This window comes from Pyxicephalus adspersus, chromosome 7 (assembly GCF_032062135.1).
Source record: "Pyxicephalus adspersus chromosome 7, UCB_Pads_2.0, whole genome shotgun sequence".
NCBI classification, from domain to species: domain Eukaryota; kingdom Metazoa; phylum Chordata; class Amphibia; order Anura; family Pyxicephalidae; genus Pyxicephalus; species Pyxicephalus adspersus.
In genome coordinates this window covers 16,487,706-16,509,075 of record NC_092864.1, presented here as the reverse complement: position 1 = coordinate 16,509,075, position 21,370 = coordinate 16,487,706, and the positions used below count along the sequence as shown (strand labels likewise).

General features: G+C 38.7%; 1 protein-coding gene across 1 annotated transcript in view; it reads left to right on the top strand.

Annotated features, from left to right (window-relative positions):
- The window catches only part of NTN3 (netrin 3), a 68,870-nt gene that overhangs the window by 30,386 nt on the left and 17,114 nt on the right, over positions 1-21,370 (top strand). The window contains exons 3-4 of the mRNA XM_072417646.1: positions 9,436-9,624; positions 20,997-21,146. Of these exons, the coding sequence (XP_072273747.1) occupies positions 9,436-9,624; positions 20,997-21,146 (339 nt within the window). The remainder of the gene's footprint in view (positions 1-9,435; positions 9,625-20,996; positions 21,147-21,370) is intronic.

The following is a 21,370-nucleotide window of genomic DNA, read 5'->3' as shown; positions in this document are numbered from 1 at the left end:
TGTTTTAGAGAAAGTTTGTCTCACTTTCTGTGACTTCATGAAGGTAAATCTCCCCAATAAGGTACAGCAGCAAAAAAAAATAAATAAATAAACTGACCGTATTTTTAACAATTACCTACTCAAAAAGTATACAAAAAAGACTTAAGATACACTTGGAGGCCAGGAACCAAGGATTTTTAGAAGGTCAGCACTTACAGCACCCATATTTCTGATGGACATTTCCTCTAAAAAGTTGTTTTCTTTTGTGGGTTTGGAAAAGATTTGGTAATTTGCCCAAGCAAGCTTTAAATTGTGTGTGTGCGTTAATTTTGTTCTCTTTATATGTGAATCATCACATCCCTTGCAGAAACCAGATCTCATTTGGGTTCACTGAGTAAGATTAGTGACTAACGTCAACTTTATTACGGAAAAGAGAGAGCTGTTTACATTAAGGGAAAAGGACGGATAGAATGATGTTCTGCAGGTCTTACTTGGAGAGATGATCTGCGGAATGGATGGTAAATCCCTATACAGGTCCAATATCAAGGTCAAGAAAAGGGTTATAGCTCTGGATTAATGCCTGCCATTACAATGTCCTTGAACAGTCTCTTAAAAGCTACGGGGACCCTGAACAAGGTTAGCATAACATCACGACAGGGTTTCTGATAATTGCTTTAATTAGCCCTGTCCCAAAACCACAGCGGTTGTTAGAACAACATTCCAGCTGTCCCAGAGAATGCAAGAACTCCTTGTGTGTGTTCTTCAGCACCAGGTATTAGCTGTCTGCTTTACTATGGCTCTCCAGTTAGAACCACAAGGCCAAGCTATCCATGATATGCTCTAATGGCTCGCTATGATGCTGTTGGCACTCTTTGTGTCGGCACTACATCAGTCTTTTTCAATTACACTGAAACTGTGAACAGAAATGGACATAAGTGTTTACATTTCTCAACCAAGAGTGAAAGATCTTAAAACAAGTCCCAATAATATCTGTAACTGCAGGCATTATGGAACAATTCATTGGTAAAGCCCTAAAGTCCTTCATGCTTTGCTTTATGTTTGTATTAGATATCAGAAGGCTGGAAGGTTGCCGAGTTGCTGTTGGGAGAGGGAGCTGAGCTACTTGGGTTTTGTTGGGAGAGGGATCAGGGGGAGCTGAGCTACTGAGAAGGGCTGAGGTCACTACAGAAAGAGCTACAATTTCTGGAGGGAGATAAGAGGAATATGAGCTATTGGGTTACTAGTGGGAATGAAAAGGATTAGCAGAGCTACTGAGTTACTAGTGGGAAGGAGGAGCAGAGTAAGTTGTGCTGCTCAGGCTAATTTCAGACTGCGGTAAACTGCAACGGTTTGCCGAACAGCCACAATGCCCAACAGCTTCCATTCAAATGAATGTGGACAATTATTAACCATATTGTGCACGTGGTTGTGTTTGACTTGTGTGTGGCTCCTGGCTGCAACATGTTGCTTTTAGCCTCTGGAGTAAGAACCACAAATACAAGGGCAATGCATGCAGCTATGTTGACCTGCTGTGTGGTTTGCTCCTCCTGGACACAGGACAGAAACAGTTTGCAGCAAGCTGACCGCATTACTAAAAGATTTCTAAGTCCATAATGGAAGTTGGCAGCAGGGTGAGCTGAAACGCTGAGAGAATTACATTGCTTCAATGCTTTTGGTGAGACATTGGAGACTGAATTTCTCCAAAGTGCTGGCAGTTACTGAGGCCAGTGAGGCCTTGTTCTACTACTCATTATACGCTTGCTCCAAATGTACAAATAGTTTAATGTTCATAAAATGGTAACAATTTTTCTTGAAATGGAGAAATATTGTTCTGGTAAAACTGATCTTCCACAACCATAATCACACTATGGGCTGATTGTACCTCGCAAAGCAAGCACTAAATTCCCTATTTGCTTAAATTTCGCCCCTCCCTCGTTTAGCCCCAGTGCTGCTTCATGCAGAGGTATGATATCAATATCTGGCATGTGAGTGAATTCTACATAAGATTTGCATTTATTGATTTTTTAATGAATACATAACTGCATTACATGGTGTTTTTATATATCTGCCTGAAGTTAAGGTTTAACAGAAAACCAATTTACCAATGAAAGTAACTGGAGAATATTTACATGCATGTGTATAACAAACCACAAAACACCTCTTTGATTACCTCCCTGGGATTCGTAATGCACTATAAAATGTGAGATTTAACAGTCGCCTTACTGCATGTGAAACCTGCTGCTACTGCCGAGCCCGCCCTGGGTAACCATACAGAGGATATAAAAGAGACTGTCCACAGGGCAATCGATAGATCCATATATATTCTATACATTTAGTGCTAATAAAGAGACCCAGTCAGTAAACAGGTGCCAAATCTTGCTCTGGTCGAGCTCTGACTTTTTTGGGTAGTGTTAGAACTTTTTGCCAAACCATACCCTCTTACAATCCTATTGGCCCATCATTAAACTAGGGATCCTTGTGGCCAATAAAAAATGCGCTGTACAGTAATTACCCTTGATTAGCAATTAGAAGCTAATTGGAATTGGAATAACTGATTGCCACTTTTTTAGCTTTTTTTCCTGGCTGTCATTGGCCACAGACTTATGTAGCCATCACCACTTTTACAAAGTGCCAAAGTGTGGATCAGGGATTTTGTGACAAACACCACTGATCTCCATTGTGGCCTATGACATTCCCCACTTTCCCTACTTTCTAGCAAACTGTGACATGGGGATCAGGCTGATCACCAAGAGATGTGGTGATCACCACCTTTTACTACTTTATCTCTCCCATTTTCCAGTTCCCTGGCACCATGCTAAAATTCAGGGCCGTTGTGCCATGTGTAAGAGCAGGAGCCATTCCCCAGAGGAAATAACTCCAAATAGGTGTGTGCATGAATTACATTTTCATTCCAAAGAGTTATCATTGGCAGAGATGTCCCCATTGAATAATTTCCCTATTGCACCAATGGCAACCTAAAATGTTGGACTTTAGAATTGACAATGGATATCCAGGACGAATAAAGGAGATGAATTTCCCCAGCAGGGATACATAAAGCAATAACAACTTAATAGAGGATCTAACCCTTAGCTATTTTATCCATAACCACAAAAAATTGCTTTGGGTTCGGTAAGAAGAGAGGAAACCTTCCAATGGTGATGTTTGTTTTAGGGACAACTATCTATAAAGGGATTTAATTCACTCCCTGTTGTTTACAGGACAGGAAATATATAGATTTCAAATGAAAGAAAAATAGATTTTAACCATTTATTATTCTATCCAATATAAAAATTGACTTTATTTATACTATAGGTCCTTAGTCAAGGACGTAGAGACCAGGGAGATACTAGAAATGTAAGGCTTCCTGCCCACAACTATCCACAAACATTTATACATGGCTTCTAAATTCAAGTCACTTCTCATCCAGAGATATATATGACATTTCCTAATTGCTTCTGTCACACCTCTGTGGATCATGCAGCAATTTATCTTTTTAATGTTTCTTCAAGGTTTTAGGCGAAAATGGAATATTAGCCGATAGGAATTTCCTTTATAAAAATATCTCTGTAACCTTTCATGATTGATGATGGCTTACAAGGAAATGGCTAATTCTCCCTGAAGATGTTAAGTGCTTGTCATTTTCTCATCCATCTTGCTGGTTTAATATAGTTTAAACAATTATGACTTTTATATGGCTAAATCAAAGGGTTTCGCTAGATGGATCAGGATATCTGTTCTGCTGCCAGGCTCGGGAAGCCAATAGTATTATGATATAATCCCCATACAGATGCCTGGTTCTTGTCGCTGGAAACAATCATTAGTGATTATTTCCAGGGAGAAAGAAAACTTTTCATTCTATAGAGAAAGGAGGAAAAGCCAGAGATGCCCCTCTACTTACCCCTCCATAAAAAAACATTGGTTATTAGCACTGGATGAATTACTAAATTATATAAGAAGAACTTATGAACACACGATTTTCACCCAAAACCTTTATGAAGGTTCCCTCTGGGCGACAAAGATCTAGGATATAGGATATAAGATCTAGAATATATAATATATATATATATATATATATATATATATATATATATATATATATTATATATATATATTTATATAAATTCCACAAGCAGTGGAGAATCTCCCATCCAAAGCTGAATTTTATTATATGACTTTATGTATTTATTAAATCACAGTATATATTCTTATTTGTTTTTCTGATTTGCTACAATGTAACCAGATACAGTACATACGACTTTGCTTTATTGCAGTAATGAAAAAAGAAAAGTCCATTTTCAAGTCAAAGTACTACCTCTATAGCCACTGTACTAGCAGGGTGGTTGGTGATGGGTACCTGCACCAACCTTTGAGTATTTGGAAATTTGATTGGCCACCTTTAGTTGAGCTCCTGATGGCAAATAAATTAGATTTTGGGCACATAATTGGGATGGAAGAGCAAGTTATGCATTTCCAGGGTTGCTACATTAAATAAACCATTGAGTATACTATATCCCAGCGTTATGGCCAACTTGGCCTTGGTTGGGGTCAGCCCCTGCTGCCATTTTGACACTAGCAAGTCCCAGTAGCAGATTCCAGATTACAATATCTTCCTGAATAAGCCTATCCTATTTTTTAAGCCTATTCTATATAACGAATAATCCTATCCTATATTCTCCCTTATTGGGGACACCTGTTCCTTATGAGACGCAATCTTTTATCGGTCAACAAGTGCTATTGGTCTCAATGGATTGCTTGAAGAAGCGGCACGACATCGGGACAGGAGATGTTTAACTTTGACCCTCATTTTGTATGTTTAGCCAGGAATCCAATATGTCTAGATAATTGGTCTGGTCAACCCACAAAGATATATTGGGAAAGACCACTTGTAACAATTGTTTATGTTACTTATTGTTGTTTTTGTAAAAACTCACTACAATACAAATACCCCAGCTTTCTCTTTACTTTCTTTATAATTACATGTTACAAATATTGGGGTGACAGATACTAATACACATCAGGAAGGCTTGCTTCTGGTTGGGGTCAGAATTTACACAGGGATAATGAGAATATTAGGCTTAATAATTAGCATTCTGAACCCCAGTAGTACATGATAGGGCATGATCACATTCTCCCCCAATCCCAGATACACAACATTTTTATGTTGGCCCAAAAGAAACAACAGGGCAGAGAGGAAACCACATGGAAGGCTAATATATGTGGGGCAGGGTGTGAGTTACTAGAAACGCAATTCGAGTGAAGTGACGGAGTCTCTTTAAGTTAACATTTGAGTGTTAGCCTGGCTCATTGTACATAGAAATATTTCCCTTCATACTTTCTAACTCTTTTTGCCTTTGTAAATCAGTATAGTCAAGTTGACAAGCTGCAAGAAATGCCAACATACTTAATTCTATGTATTATGGGAAAGGGAGGACCACCCAGATCCAATCCTATTAAACCGCCTATTTCTGTGTGATTATAACTCTCTAGATCTCGCTTGTCAAATGTTCATCCTGTTGGCCTTCCAGTGTACTGGACCTCAGAAGCGGACAGAATGCACCCTTCGTAATAAATCGCTCCCCTCTCAGGATGCTATATTATTTTCCTGACATATTAATGAATTTCACAGCATGTCTGGAAAAACTCGCACCTTAGCTGAGGGTTTTCAGGAAGGAGGGAGAGTGAAAGGGTGGGCGGCCGAGCAGGCAAGGAAATCTTGTTTTCATTATACCCTGCCTAAAAAAAGTAGAGTGGAGATGGTCTGTAGAATTGGGGTGGGTGGTGGGGGGGAGGTGCGGGCCCTCACTGTTGGCTTTTATGAAGCACATGTGGCTTATGAAGCCATCAGGCCCCCAACAGCTGTAAAATGGTCTGAATTTAAAAATTAGTTTAACGGGGCATGATAGATATAACAGCTCTGGCATGTAAATTGCACAAACCCACTATGCTATATTTCTGATCAAACAGAACTTCCTAAGAAATCTGTAAGAGAGAAGAGTCTAATTTTAATGCTATTTCTCCCCTATGCCTCCTTTCTTTTTCACATGTGTGTCCCCCACCCCCTCATCCTTCATTCCATAGCGCCCTTAATTTCTTACATTCTGACCTTCTGAGCACCTGGCTCTGTGGGGTAGTGAGAACACCCAGCATCTGGAGTACAGCTTGGTCACATGTACATAAAATATATCCACATAAATAAGTATATGGTCCTTCAGAACTATGCAGAACGCACCTACACAAGTGCAATGTGAGGCTTTTGTTTTACTGTTTTTATGTTTTTGGTTTTTTTTTACCCAATAGCAGGTAACTTGGCTTCCTATCCTTCTTTCTTTCATACCACCTGAACACTGCATAAGCCACTTTATTAGAAGCTATTTATTTAGGCAAAGGCAAGACCCCCAGATGCCAGACATTAGGCCTATTACACACAGATCCTCTGCCAGTGTTGACCAGTCGCCAATTGGTAATCGGTCGCCAGTCCCAAAATGTGCCATGCACACGTAGGGTATGTTTCCCATCTTATCATTAGGGGTGGGTATAAGGTCAACCACCATGCTGAGGGTGTTCCAACAGATAGAAGCTTCTCATCAGATTTGTTAAATTGTTCACACACCCAAATGGCATATCAAGCCCCATCTTTATGAAGCTGGCTTTGTGCACACAAACAATAATTTTGTCTGATTGCTAACATTTTTTTGACCATGTAGCTTATGTCTACTTGATGCTCATTGCTCCAGTGGTACATGAGGGCAGTGGACTGGGCTATGGTGGATATGCCTACTGTTTGTTGGGCATCCCATTTTAAAACCATAGATATAAATAGGGAGTTGCTCCCCCCCCCCCCCCCCCCCCACACACACACATACAGTCACCATTACGACTATAATGATCTTTAAGGAAGGGTTTTTGCAAACATTTGAAGTGTCTCCAGCAGTTTATACCAAAAGTATTAAGTAGGGTTGAACTTACAGCTTGTACAGATCACTTATATTCTTTTATATCAAAACATGGCACTGGCTTTGTGCTGCTAACCTAATCATTTGATGGTTCTCAACATACTTCTAGCCATATATTGAATTTCTGCCTGATACTCATTGCTCTATTGGTGAACCAAGGAAGTGAATGGGCTCAATATGCCAACCGTACAACATATAAGTAATACTTGGCATTGTAGATTCATCATATTTTTAAATAAACACCAACTTGACATTTTACGTTTGGACATGTGAATCTATACTCCTAACAGATGGTGTAACCTGTACAGAAAAACCTAAAATAATCATTTATATGGCAGTCTGATCCAGCTCATGAAGTTATAGACATATCTGATATACAATGTTAGGCGAACAAATCAGTTGGTATTTATACTGCATATTTGGACACCTCCGATGAAGATACAGCTTGTTAAAATCCATCAGCATGTGTACACATTAAAGAGACGACCTTTGTATATACAAGTCACACCATTCGCAGCCACACATGCTGAAAGACATTTCAACAGAGACAAGCACACACAAACACAGGTGGAGTCCACCAAATACAAGCTGACACACACGCGTGTTCTGCGATGGAGCTCCACATACCTATGCATATATAAATATACAATCCCTTGGAGATACCCAGAGAAACCTTTGCAGTCAGGAAGAATTAAATTAGCACATATAGCAATGAAAGTGTTAACACATGCTCTTGTGTGGCTTTTTAAGGGTATTTTACTAAACCTAGCACAGGACCTACAAATGGGAGCCTGATTTATTGAAGCTCTCCAAGACTGGAGAAGATAGACTATCATGAACCTTGGTGATCCAGCAAACACAGATTGGATCTGGATCTGACCTTAAATAACATAATCAACTAATAGTCAACTATTAGTCAACTAATAGCAAAATTTTTTTTCTTATTATAAAATCCTGTTCAGGTTTGCTGGATCAACCAGGTTTCCCCATGATAGTCTCCCACTTCAGTCTTGGAGAGCTTTGAAAATCAGGCCCATGGAGTCAAGGTATCTTCTGCGCCCTTCCCTGCTTTAATCCAAAAAAGAAAACCGTATCACAGTGCTAATTTGGTAATGTGAGCATCATGAGTGGATGGGAATGACTTTAATTAATTACAGCAATTTAGACAGTAATAACTCTTTGGAGGTTTTCCACCCAAGATTCTTGCAACGCAGAGCAAAATTTCACAAATTTTCCAATTGGATTCCATTGGGAAAACTATATGAAACTCGGATGAAAATATTCATAAACAGATCCCTTAGAATGTTTTCTTTCATAAAATATATTATTTTTTTCCACTTAGTCACCAGATATTTTTTACACTTCTCTCCAATATTATGACCCTGTCAAGGGTCATTAGAATTTAAGGAAAGAAGAACAGTATATACCTGTCTATTTGCTAAAACATTGCTCCCAGCAACAGATTTTTTTCCATATGTCTAATTTCGAAGAATAACTTCTACCCTGTTGGTCATTGTGGTTCCTCCCAGTGATCCTTGTGCCACCATTATGTTGTACAGGGACAAGGGGCTGGCTGGAGGAACCATAGTGGTCAGTGGGGGGTGCTGCTAATACCCAACCCAAAGATTAGCTCCCGGAGCTCTGCAGAGGACAGTTTCAGCAAATGGACCAATGGAGTGGTGTGCATAACTATCTTTTTTCTCATAGTAAAGCCTTTATTTGGTAAATAAGTTTGATGAAACCATCAAGGTTGCTAGCAATTATGAAGTTTTTTCAAGCTGACTGCAAATGATGTAATTGAAGAGAACTTATAATACATGTGAATAATTCTGCTGCCATCTGTTAACAAAATGTAGAGGCGGAAACCTTTTTTTTTAGCCTTTATACTACTACTGAACAAGTGCAGAATGGACATTCTGATGTAGGTCTTTTGGCATCCATTGGAAACAGTTATTAGTTAGATGGGACAGTATTGATGTTTGGTGATTGGCCCAGCAATGTTACATAGGAATAGTGAGAGATTCCTTAACCTGTGCAAGCTCTTCTTGGCTACAGGTGGCAAGGAAAAGATGGGAAAGGAAAGATGAGTATGATCTCATGGTGGTAGGGTCTATATTGAACCTATTTTTTGCCCTACAAAGACAAGCCAGGTGTGTTTTAATCAACATGGGGGTATAAAAATCTAAATGCAGAATAAGATCCAACCCTGACAATCACAATCAGAAAAAATATTGTTTCATAGTTGGATCATCACAGCTAGAACCCCCAATCAGAGGTGACTGGGTTTATTATGTTGAAAAAATTTCCTGGTCAACTGAATAATTGGGGAGCAGAAAGGTGAAGCTGTTTCTTACCATTGTTTCCACCTGAAGAACTATTTCCACCCAGGGAATACCAATGGCTAAACCTCACATATTCTCACATGTTCATTGAAATATTGCCCATGTGGCTAACACAAGCAACCACTGGCCACCTTCTCACTGTGACATTTGTGTATTCTCAGCTTGCACCTGTAACCTGCATGCCCGACGTTGTCGCTTCAACATGGAATTGTATAAGCTGTCAGGAAGAAAGAGCGGAGGAGTTTGCCTAAACTGCAGGCACAATACAGCCGGCCGGCACTGCCACTACTGCAAAGAAGGCTTCTACCGGGATGTCAGCCGACCCATCACCGACCGACGAGCCTGCAAAGGTAAGGCAGTTGTCTCCGCTGCTTACAAATATTTGTATAGTTATCATACTATATATATATTTACAGTATATATATAATGAAGGTTTCTAGTTGGAAGGAAATATACCTGAACACTGGAACAAATCTGCATGGCAAGATCCATTCTAATTCTAAAATACGTCATGGCCTAAAAATGAAAGGTGGACATATACTGGAGTATTTGACCTTTCCTTGATACGATGCCCATTCTTTAAAAATAAATAACACAGAGAAAAGTTTCAGTTGACACTTTTTTGTGTATTTTATGTCCATCTGTACTATTTCAATTACTTAGGGAAATGTTTTTCTTAGACATTACCCTTTGACCAAAACTTGACCCTTTAAGGGACAGTTCATATGTTGGCATTTTGATCCTGCAGCTGCAGAAAAGGAAAAAGCTTCAGAAAAATATATAATAGTAAATGAACCTTATTTTGGTGCACCATATTTGTTCTTGGTTTTGTACCATAAAAGTATTTCACAAGCCCAATAAAAATCAGTAAATCTCATCATTGGGGCTATGGAGCATTCTAAGCTTCAATAAGCTATGCTTTGTGTTTATTACCAGCAGGTGAGACTTTAATAGAGCCAGACGTAATACGTCTGCAAATGGAGGAAATTTAAAGAAAGAGCTAATAAATAGAAATCAAAACTATTTAGATTTTTTTTTCACCAAAGTACAGGTATTTTTGCTTTTTCAATTCCTGGATACTCAAATAATTTTAGTAATCATTAAGGACAGTTATCATGTTTAATGAGATTCTTAGTATTTTTTTGCACACAGGTTGATTTCTATAGGGTTGTTCTATTGTCTATATCACGTTTTTTTCCCAGCCTTTTTGGCTTGCGTGTTCCAACCATTGATGGCGTTATCTTCCCTGATATTACATAGTTTGAAGCAGAACCCCATGAGAACACAAAATAAACTTGTTTTTAGAATATATATACTAAACCATCACACCCCCCCAGATTCAAGTTTGTATCAATTTATTTTTGGCAAGTTTAAAAAGACCTGCAGTTCAGAAAATAATGTTTTAGTATAAACATTTTAACCATTATAAAGCCACGTAACCTTGACAAATTCCCCCAGATACTAGCTAAACTCTGTGAGTCATTATAAAATCATCCATAAAGCCTAGATCTGGGCATTTACCAAATTATTATCAACTCTGCCATGTGATAAAGGATTTTATGTTCATTTTAATCTATGGGGATATCATAATACAGAGTATTAGGTATCGCACTCCATGGACATGAAGCTGTTCTCCTCACTGGCTCTGGTTGGAAGAATGGTCCTGTGAAACCACTCTTTTTGCCGGCCTCGGTACTGAGATTTTATAGTGATACCTCGGCTAACAAAGATAATTTGTTCCGAAATCACACTCGTTAGCCGAAACGAAGCAGAAATTCAGCTCAACACGACTACAGTTTGTTATCACACATCCACTAATGCTATCGTTAGTGGAGGCCAAAAATAGCAGAAAAAATCTTCGTTAGCCGAAAAATGTGTTCACAGGGTCATTAGTTAGCCGAGGTATCACTGTATAATGAAAGAGCAGCAACCACCACTACATTGCATGTAAATAAAACATTACATTCTAGCACAAGGAACAGATTTCCAGTTGTTGCAAGATTATGGGTGAAGTGAGGAATTATTGTCGTAGCACAGGACCACCAGGTCTAAATGAGGAAAATCAATGATAACTGGAGGAAAACAACACAGAAACTGTAACAAATCTTGAGCCCAAATCTGGGCATGGTCCTCTCCTTCTCCTGTATCTGTCACTTGCAACTCCTGTTTAATGTACAGCGCTGTGTAATATGTTGGCTCTTTATAAATACTGTTTATTATTAATTTTATTATTATTATTATTATTATTATTATTAAGAATAATAATAATAATAATAATAATCAAATCTAGGCCTTCACAAATGTTTGGAACACCCTTGGCAATAGTATTTCAGGGAAACTTTGTGCTGTTAACTAACTGATTCTGTTAACCAACCTGGCCAATATTCTTTTACCCAACAAGAGTAAGACATTCCTAGCAAACAAGGTAGCTTGGTCCTCCAAAACCACCCCTATTCCTAAATACCCCCTTGCACCAGCAGGGTCGCCCATCAAACCACACCACTGGTCTGCAGATTGGACAATAAAGAAGAAGCAGTATAGTATTCAGGTCAATTCTTTGCTCTCTCCTCCTGTTGGCCTTGCAGCAAAGCGTAATTGTAATAAATATTAATCTTTATTTTAATATTATTATTATTATTATTATTATTATTAATATTAATGATAAACAGGTTTTATATAGCGCCAACATGCAATGCGCTGTACATTAAATAGGGGTTGCAAATGACAGGCGGAAAGGACCCTGCCCTGAAGAGCTTACAATCTATTTCAACCCCTTTGTCTTCCAGTGAGTGCTGCAGTCATTAATATCAAAACATTAAAGTAATTAAACAAGCATTCGAAGATTTAAAAACATTTATTTTTAATTTAAAAGATTCTAAGATGCTTTTTTTCACAATTTACAATTTTATATATCAGTCTGGAGCTCAGTTTTATATCCCTTTAATTTCAGTTATCTAAAATTGTGCTTCCCAATTCCAATTCTATACCCCACTTACTGACAGCAGCCCCCCTCTAACCCTATATTTTTTCTTGTAGCTTCCTAACACGTTCCTTTTTCCACCATTAAAATGAAAAAAGAATAAAAAAAAACCTGGAAAGAATTTCCCTCGCTCTTTTTTTTTTTTTCCTGTCCCATAACAAGGTGGCAATTAGTTTCTCCTAATGAGCCCTAACGCGTCCCCATCCCCCTCTCCTCCTTTCTTTTGCCAGTTTTCTATTGGATAAATGACTCTACCAGCTGTGACTTTCCCCATTTGGATTAAATTCCTCCCATTTTTCACACGGAAAATCCAGCTCCAACTTCTAAACAGCTGCAGCTGAGGTAGCCGCTGTGAGGGGTTTGGAGACAGCTGTTTAAAGGGGTCTTGTCTGCCTGAATTCATTCTTTCTTCATCAGATGCTTGCGATACCTTTATATTGCACCGGATCATAAATATTAAATCATCTTTCAGTCCAGACATGTGTTTAGATATGGCATGCTTATTAATGGAATCCTGCGCTGAAAGATATATATGGCGGCTTTATAATGCCCTTCTAAAACCGCTTGACTTAATATAAAATGAACGGATCTTGTGATGGAGCCTCGGCTAATATAACTGTTGGAAAATCTAATTATACAACCAAATTGTAATAGGTGTCAATGGCCTAAAGCGGAACTCCAGAGGTAAATACAAAGATTAAATAGGACCCCCTTATTTATGTACAGTGCTGCATAATATGTTGGCGCTATATAAATACTGTTTAATATTATTAAGAGGAGAGCTGCTTTCCTTGCCAAAGAATTGGCCAAAGAAAATTATTTTTCCTTGTCAAAGAGTTTTGTCCATCCAGTCTTGCCAGGTGTGCTAAAAGTGTTCAGAAAAAAAATCAGCAGATTGTTAACATTGTTGGTTTTACAGGCATAGCTGTGACATTTTCACACATTTGTGATCATATTTCCAAATCATACTGTATACTACATTTAAATATAAATATATATAATATACACACACAAAAAAGTGATGGTCCTTGCACATGTAATTGGTGAGCTAACTGTAATCAATACTGTATGCGCAATTGCAATGGTTAAGGCAATCTCAGGACTTGCCATGAGAATGAAGATAAATGAGGAAATTTCATTGCATGGACAACATTTTGCTATGTTCTTTCTCAAGTCCTGAGATTGCCTCAAAATATATATGTGTATCTGTTATATATACTGTATATACTTGGAGAGTGTCAAATACTTAATATATTAATATATGTATGTGTGTGTATATGTATAAATATATATATATATATATATATATATATATGTATTTATATATATAGGTATTTATATATATAGTAATTTTTCGAGGCTCTCCATGTTGATCCATAGCAGCAGATTTCATTTTAACTATTAAAAGCTAGTGAGGCTGCACAGTGAAAATCACTGGACTTATTTTTTTATGGCAAGCTGTAATTGGGGTTTAAATGATTATTTAAAGGGCAAATATACTACAAGCACAATTTTTCTTTTTAATTAAATAGAGCCTGTGACCAGACCATTTATTTTAGTGAAAATGTTCCCAAAAGATTTACCAAGTGTATGCATTTTATTCACCTGTAAAGCCCTGAGACTGCCGGTAGTTGCTGTTATTTTAGATGTGGTGTCGGCAGCATCAGCAGTGTCAGAGCTGCTGTTATAATATTCCCCTTTACACCCAAGCTATATAAAAAGTTATATAGGAAGGTGAAAGGGGAGGAGCTGGGACAGCCAAGACAATAATTAGACACTCCCGGAAGGGGAGAAAGGCTCTTTTGTACAAGGAGGGAGGGGGGTGCTAGGTGACTGACTCTCCTGGGTTAGTAAACTTTCCTAGCAAGTTCAAGTGAATAAAAACAGGTATTTAGGTGAATCAGTCATGAACTGAATTCTAGAGGTCTAAGTGGAACTTTATCACTAACTTTTGGCTGCAAACTGACAATTCATTGTTCTATCTATTTTACCACCATATCAGTGACCTCAGGGTGCAGATCTCATCTTCACCCATTTACCTAGGACAATCAGGACTCAACTTCCTTCTTTTATTTCTGAAATGCATTTTTTATTCTCTGAACATTCCGATGGAAAATCCACATAATTCCGGTGTCACCACACCCCAAGTGGAAGCTCACACGGACTTTATCACCCTACTGTGGGTTTTCCATAGGAATATACAGACCCCTATTGGAATACATGGAAAATACTCACAGCAGTGTCCTGGATCTCATGGCATGCCCAGGGCTTAGGGAAATCTTTAAATGGGGTCACAGGTAGAATAAAGACCTAAAGAGGAACAATATTCATCTTTACATGAAAAAATAAGTTGAGTTCCACATTGAACGTCTGCAGTTGTATAAAGGTTAGTTCTCCACTGACCACCAATGTAAGAAAACACGATTTTTACAGTCCAAATTTTCATATAGAGCTACCGAGGTGTCAAATATGTTAATTACACTATGCTACTCCTTATTTATTTATAATTATATCTCATCTTACTGTCTGATGAGCTGTAGATAATGAAATTATCAGCAGGGGGTCCCTGATACCTGAAAGTTATTGAAAGGTGCAAAGGTTGAGAAAGGTTGCTCCAGAGAAGTGTCCTCAACTTCAGCTGTCAAAAGGACACCTACAGATCAGATTTTGTGTCTTTGTAAACCATTCATTAATTCATTTACTACATTCTATTAGAGAAAATAAAAATGTGTGTCAATCTTGGCTCTTGAGGATTGGAGTTGAGGATCCCTGTTCTAGAAAACACTGAAAGTCTTCAAGACCATGCAACAGCCAAGGGTTGGAAGGTTGAGCCATAAGTTATTCCTCCACATTAATAATCAGTAACCCTGTGAACTTTCTAACTTATCCAGGTCATGATATATCTAGTAGACTAGTCATATTTACCTAGACTGTTCTTTTAATGCTAAAGAATAGGAAGTGTAGGTAAATGTAACTACTGCTAACTATTGTCCATTAGGATCACCCATCTAAGTGTTTCGTCAATAGTGTAGTGTAAACATTGTTATGGGGAAAGCCAGGTCTTGGTTCCTACTTTGAATCTAATACCTTGTTTTCAGTGCAGATCCACTTGAAGAACAGACCTGATTTATTGAAGCTCTACAAGACTGGAGAAGATAAACTATCATGGGTGATCCAGTAAACTAAAATGGCAAATATGATTTACTATTAGTTGTCAAATGCATTCAATCCTGGACCAGATTTATTGCAGGTTTGCTGGATCACTCAGGTCCTCCAATCATAGTCTAACTTCTCCAGACTTAGAGAGCATTATTAAATCAGACCCATTGATTTCTCTCTTTAGTGTAAAATTGGAAAAACTCAGTCTTTCTGTACATGGCAGATAAACATCTGACACTACAGGATATCAGAGATGAAAATCTCTCTACAGATGGAAAGAAGGATACTATTGTTAATATGCAATTATGGATGTCTTAACTAATCTCCAATAATATGTGGGAAGACGCACACTAAGATAAGAAGCGACAACCGCAGCTATTAACTCATTACAAAATTATAGCCTTGTAGGATAGGAACTCTCAAGTGTTCCTGGTGTGATAGTATCTCCTGTGAGATTATCCTATGTTGTACAAAGCTTCCAAATCTCCCCAGTCTTTGTTATGTGTGCTGAAGATTCCAGACCTCCCCTCACTCTTACCCCAAACTCCTTACCACAAGGCTAAATACCATTCACACTCTATTAGGCTCCACACTTGCTGGGACACAGTATTTTACTTCCTTAGGCAATCTTATTAACATGAAGGAAAGGCTGAAAACGGAAGGGGGGTTGTAAGGATACAAGTGGTTTTTGGGACACCCTTATTTTGACATTTGAGGGCCAAGGGGTGGGCTTCTATTTCTTTTCATTGCACACATCTTAAGAGCATGTCAATTGCTCTTATAAGAAAAAACTATTTATATGTAGTAATATTATAGGGTAAAGAGTTTTACTTGGGAGATAACAAATTCGTTATTAGCACCACATCCCTATCTCATGTAACAAGTTCAAAAAGGTGCTTATATAATGATTTAGAAAAAGAAAACTGCTATTTTTGTTTTAAAGAAAATATTTCTATATATTTTTATTAATATTGGTACATAACCTAACAGGTAAAACAGTACAAAACAAAAAACAATGTTCATATTTCCTTACTGGAGTACATAAAAATCATTTGTTAGTTATAACAATTTCCATGCTACCGTCCTTGACGCGTTTCACCACAAGGGCTTCATCAGAAGGAGATACTGTAGTGCAGGGGTCAGCAAACTCAGGCCTTTAGGCCAGATAAGGCCGAGCCCGTAAATTGTTCCGGCCTAATGCCCTCTGGCTGATCCGACCAGCAATCTGTAACAAAGCCAAACAGTAACAAACTTCCGGGCTCCCTTCCCTATTTACCCCGGCCGGGGTTAACACTTCCGTCGCCGGGGTAAATAAGGAACATTCCCTCTCCTTCGTATGCATTGCAGAGGAGAGGGATTTCCCTTCAGGCGGGAAACTTTCCCTTCAGCGGGGTGGGACTCGAGAGAGAGTCCGGCCTAGTGTGCTCCAGCCCACCCCTGAAATGGCCTAGTGGCCAAAAAAGATTGCTGACCTCTGCTGTAGTGGTTATATCAATGACCTTTAACAAAACAAACATGTATATGTATGTATATATTTTTTATTTATTAATTATTGATTAAAGCTTTAATCAGTATTCTGTTGCTTCTATCCAATTTCCCTTTACTTTGATGGAGGTGCTTTAAAGCATTTGTTGATGCTAAACAAACAATAAGTAACTGGGAAATATTGTTCTTCAAAGGTCTTCATATAAATCACCTTGTCGCAAAAAAGATTGAAATATATACATGTTTGTTTTGTTAAAGGTCATAAAGAAATTGATATTCACATAAAAGTACCGAACATATTGCAAAATATTGGACAGATTGATATTGTTCCCAAAGTTGGTTTGGGTGATGTAGTTGAAGATGGTAAAATAATCAAAGACATAGGTTGTCCACTGCAAATGAGCCAGATGTTAGATGAGAATAATCTTGTATTTCATAAAATGCGTTTCAGAAAATAGACCTCTCAACGCGTTTTGCAGTAAAAACGGCTTTTTCAGGAGAATAGTAAATCCAGTACTACAAGCCATTTAGGATAATATGTTACCCTCCTACCCTTCATTCCCAGCCTTATGTTTATAAGTTCTCTTATAATTATGGTGACACATGCTGCATCAGAAAGGCGTTTATGTAGCCCCTAAAGTCTCCATTGGTGGAAACTTTAATTCCTTTTTGAACAAAAATAATAATCCTGGTAATTTGCAGCTGAGGGTTGCCATTCACTTAGACACAATGAAGTTTCCACTCTAGACATAGATCGCTAGAACTGGGCTCAGGGGATCTAAATTAGTGCCAGGATGTCTGATAATCACCAGTCATCATCCATTTATGCCGACTGTGATGAACAGTTTAATGAAGAATGCAAGCACTGCCCTCATTGTCCTCACCACCTGCACAGCAGTCTGTGGGCAAATGGAGTGAAAAGATTGGTATTATCCAAATAGATCTTACTCAACCATGCCGAGACAACAGAAGGATCTGAGTCCAGGAGACTGACATGAATTACTAGTCAGTAGGGCCATGCTGTTGCCAAAAAAACTTGGCTTTCCAACAGTTCTAAAGGGGCTCACTCATTTTGAATGAATGTATTCGCCTTTGGAAGATCAATGATAGATACACATGTTCAAATTGTAGTAACACATGTGTATTGAAGAGTTACAGCTACTAGGCAGTTCTGATTGCTCCTTAGGGAAAGGAAACAATAGGCTATTAACAGATGCATTACAAATGGGGCCAGAAATAATGTTCTTGAGGATGGCTGTTGTATCAAACAGATAAAGGTGGCCATAGACACTACTGAACAATTAAAGAAGCAGGTGCAGATGGGTTGTTCTCAAGCACCCATGCCTGCTAAGTAGTTCCTTGACATAAATTAGGAACAGCTTATCCAGAAGTTCATGTTTAGCCAACGCCGAGAGGAGAGGAGGATAGACCAAGGGAAGCTTATCAGAGGAAAATAATAACAAGGTGTCCAGTTTTGTTAAAGATGCCTCTGCTAGCAGTGATTATGTGCATTAGAAGCTGCAGATATCAGATATAGTCTTCTTCATTTCCTGGCTGGAGGGCATCCAGCAACATCTGGTCCTTTCGTCTGCGTTACCATCCTTGGAATTCATATGTTATCTAGTGTGGTCTGCAACGGGGGCATGCGCATCATTGTTTTGTAAACATGCCCGCCCCACTACACCCCTGTGTCACTCAAAGATACCAGAACCTGTGGGTGGGTTGTGTTCAGGGAGACAGCTCACCCACTGTCCTGAGCCTGCAATTGCAAACGGGAGAAGTGGTCCTCAGCTCTGGCCATCCAGAGATTGGCTCAGACCCCCCAGTGGGGTCCTTCTCTGCGGGGAATTCTTCGCAAAATAAGAGTTGGCATGTATTCCCATTCCCCAAAAAAAGTGAGGGCACAGCGTTCCCACCCGTGCCCGCCCCACTACACCCCTGGTCTGCAATCAATTGCAGTCTTCCAAGAAACAGCCAGTCCCCAGGACTGTCACTTGCTAATGAAGGTAATATTGATATTTCCTTAACTCCTTCCAAGAGCCACCCCATTGCTTACATCAGAGCCAGGGTCAGATTTGAATTTTTTTTCTCTCTTAGGCCAGCTAGCTTGTGCTCCAGGAGCAAATATGGGAGCACAGGCTGATGAAAGTAGAATGTGAGAGCCATGATGGTTGTGGGCAGAACAACCCTATGCTAAGCACTTGTATGCAATATAATGATAATATTACAGTGCCATAGCAGGACAAATGCCACCGCTAGTGGCCATGGCACCCAAAGCCACAGCCTAGGTGGCCTTGTGAGAAATCCAGGCTGATAAGAACAGAAATTTGAGTGTAAAGGAAGCTACGTACTGCACCATAATCCGCCGAATTCTGTATGAATGCAATCCATGCTTTGCTTTCTGTTTTGCAGTGCTGCACAATTATTGTTCTTTACTTCCACTTCTTACAATAAATATCTGTGATTAAGCCATCCCAATAAAAATAATTCACTCTCCCAGGTTTAAGCAGAGGGGTTGTGTGATTGCAGTGAATCAGAGATCCCTCTAGTAGCTACTCTGCAAGATTTTTCATTCAATAGAATAACATAAATATGCAAAAATGGCGATAACATCAACATTTTCTAAAGGTAAACATTGCAATATTCTGCCACAATATGTTCTTACCGAAAATAAACTGTACTTCTCCTTTAAAGTCTGCAGCCGCAAGTATGATCCTATGGAAGCCCTGTATTGAACCTTCCAGTGAAAACAAATAATTTCCAGTGATGAATAAACATATAACACTTGGCGCTGTTTTCAGAAAGGCTCCATACAATTTCCACATCATTACTCCCTCGCATACATACAGCTGGAATGCCACATTGCAAAAGACACGCTCGGTGATCTCCATAATTTAAAGAGGGGAGAAGAAGACAAGTTGGGTGAAAGATTTAGCCAAACAAAGACAAACCAGAACATGGTGACACATTATGAATACACAGACTTGTATCTTGTAATGATAAAATATTCATGTTCTGAAAGTAACTATGTTATTTTATAGAAGACCAATTAAAGGTTTTAAGAATGATTGAAATGTTCATGGATCAGGCCTTCTAAGGATACCTTACTGCAGTCTATCAGAAATGTCTACCAATGAGGAACCCTTAAAATTATTTTCAAGTCTTACGGGGACTTCTAAAACCAATTTTTGGGGTCAATGGGAAACAAACATTAGATTGGTGGTCAGTAGAAAAAATGTCCCCTACAAGAAAGAATACCACCTGTATAGACATCTATAAACATAATTTGATTGGTATAGCTGGCTCTACCAAGTGATATTGGTCCCTTAATATGCAGCCATCACCAAATGGGAGGTCAATCAGCCACATTTTAAGGAACTTCCCATAAGAAAGTCTGTGTGGGTAGCAACCTCTGGAGGAACCCGGGTTGAGAATGGCTGCTTAAAGCATCCTTTCCCAAACGTTTTAACATAACGGAACCAGAAATAACATTTTGGGCACAGGGAACACTGATAATAATATTATATATACAGTTATTATAGTAACCTACTGTGATGGACACTGAAAATTTGCCCTACATTGGTGGCCATTGGGAAGAAATCCACCCATCATTTTTACAGATAAAACCTTCAGTGCTGTAAAAATTGTTCAATAATCAAGGAATCTCTAGAGGAACCCTAGTTAAGAAAGGCTGACTATCTAATGCACTTACTGCATGGAGATTTTCCAACTGGATTAGAAGTATTGAAGTCCTCGAGGACCCATCTTTGGTCAACCTATATCTGGTCAATCATCTGTTGAAAGGCAGTAATTACTTCTAGGAAAACATAATAGAGCGTCACCAGGGAAAGATAAATCATCAATGGGAAAAACCTACAAAATATTTTTTTCCCATCATTCTAAAATTGTGGGCATCATACAGGCAGTGAGACGGGTTCCAAGCTATAAAATAGATGGTTACAGCTGGCTGCTATGTATTATACGGGTAATGTAATGTAATCACTTTCATGTATACATGTGTTCACTATCTACTGGTAGTAATATATGAGTGGGCTTCCATATTCATGAATGTGGTCTAACAAGGTCTTTGTCTTTCAGCTTGTGACTGTCATCCAGTGGGGGCAGCAGGTAAGACCTGCAATCAGACCACCGGACAATGCCCATGCAAAGATGGCGTGACTGGACTAACATGTAATCGTTGTGCCAAAGGGTATCAGCAAAGTCGTTCACCCATTGCTCCATGCATCAGTGAGTATCTAACCATTCAGTATTATTATATATCATATATATATATATATATATAAATATATATATAAATATATATATATTCTCAAAAAATCTTTGATTTATGTATGGCATGTTTAAGTATGCCAATCTACCATGGCCCTGACAGGTAATCCCAAAGGCTACCCTTACATAGGGATCTTGATAACTGAACATCTAGGTTGAAGACCTCTGTTCATCACTGTGAA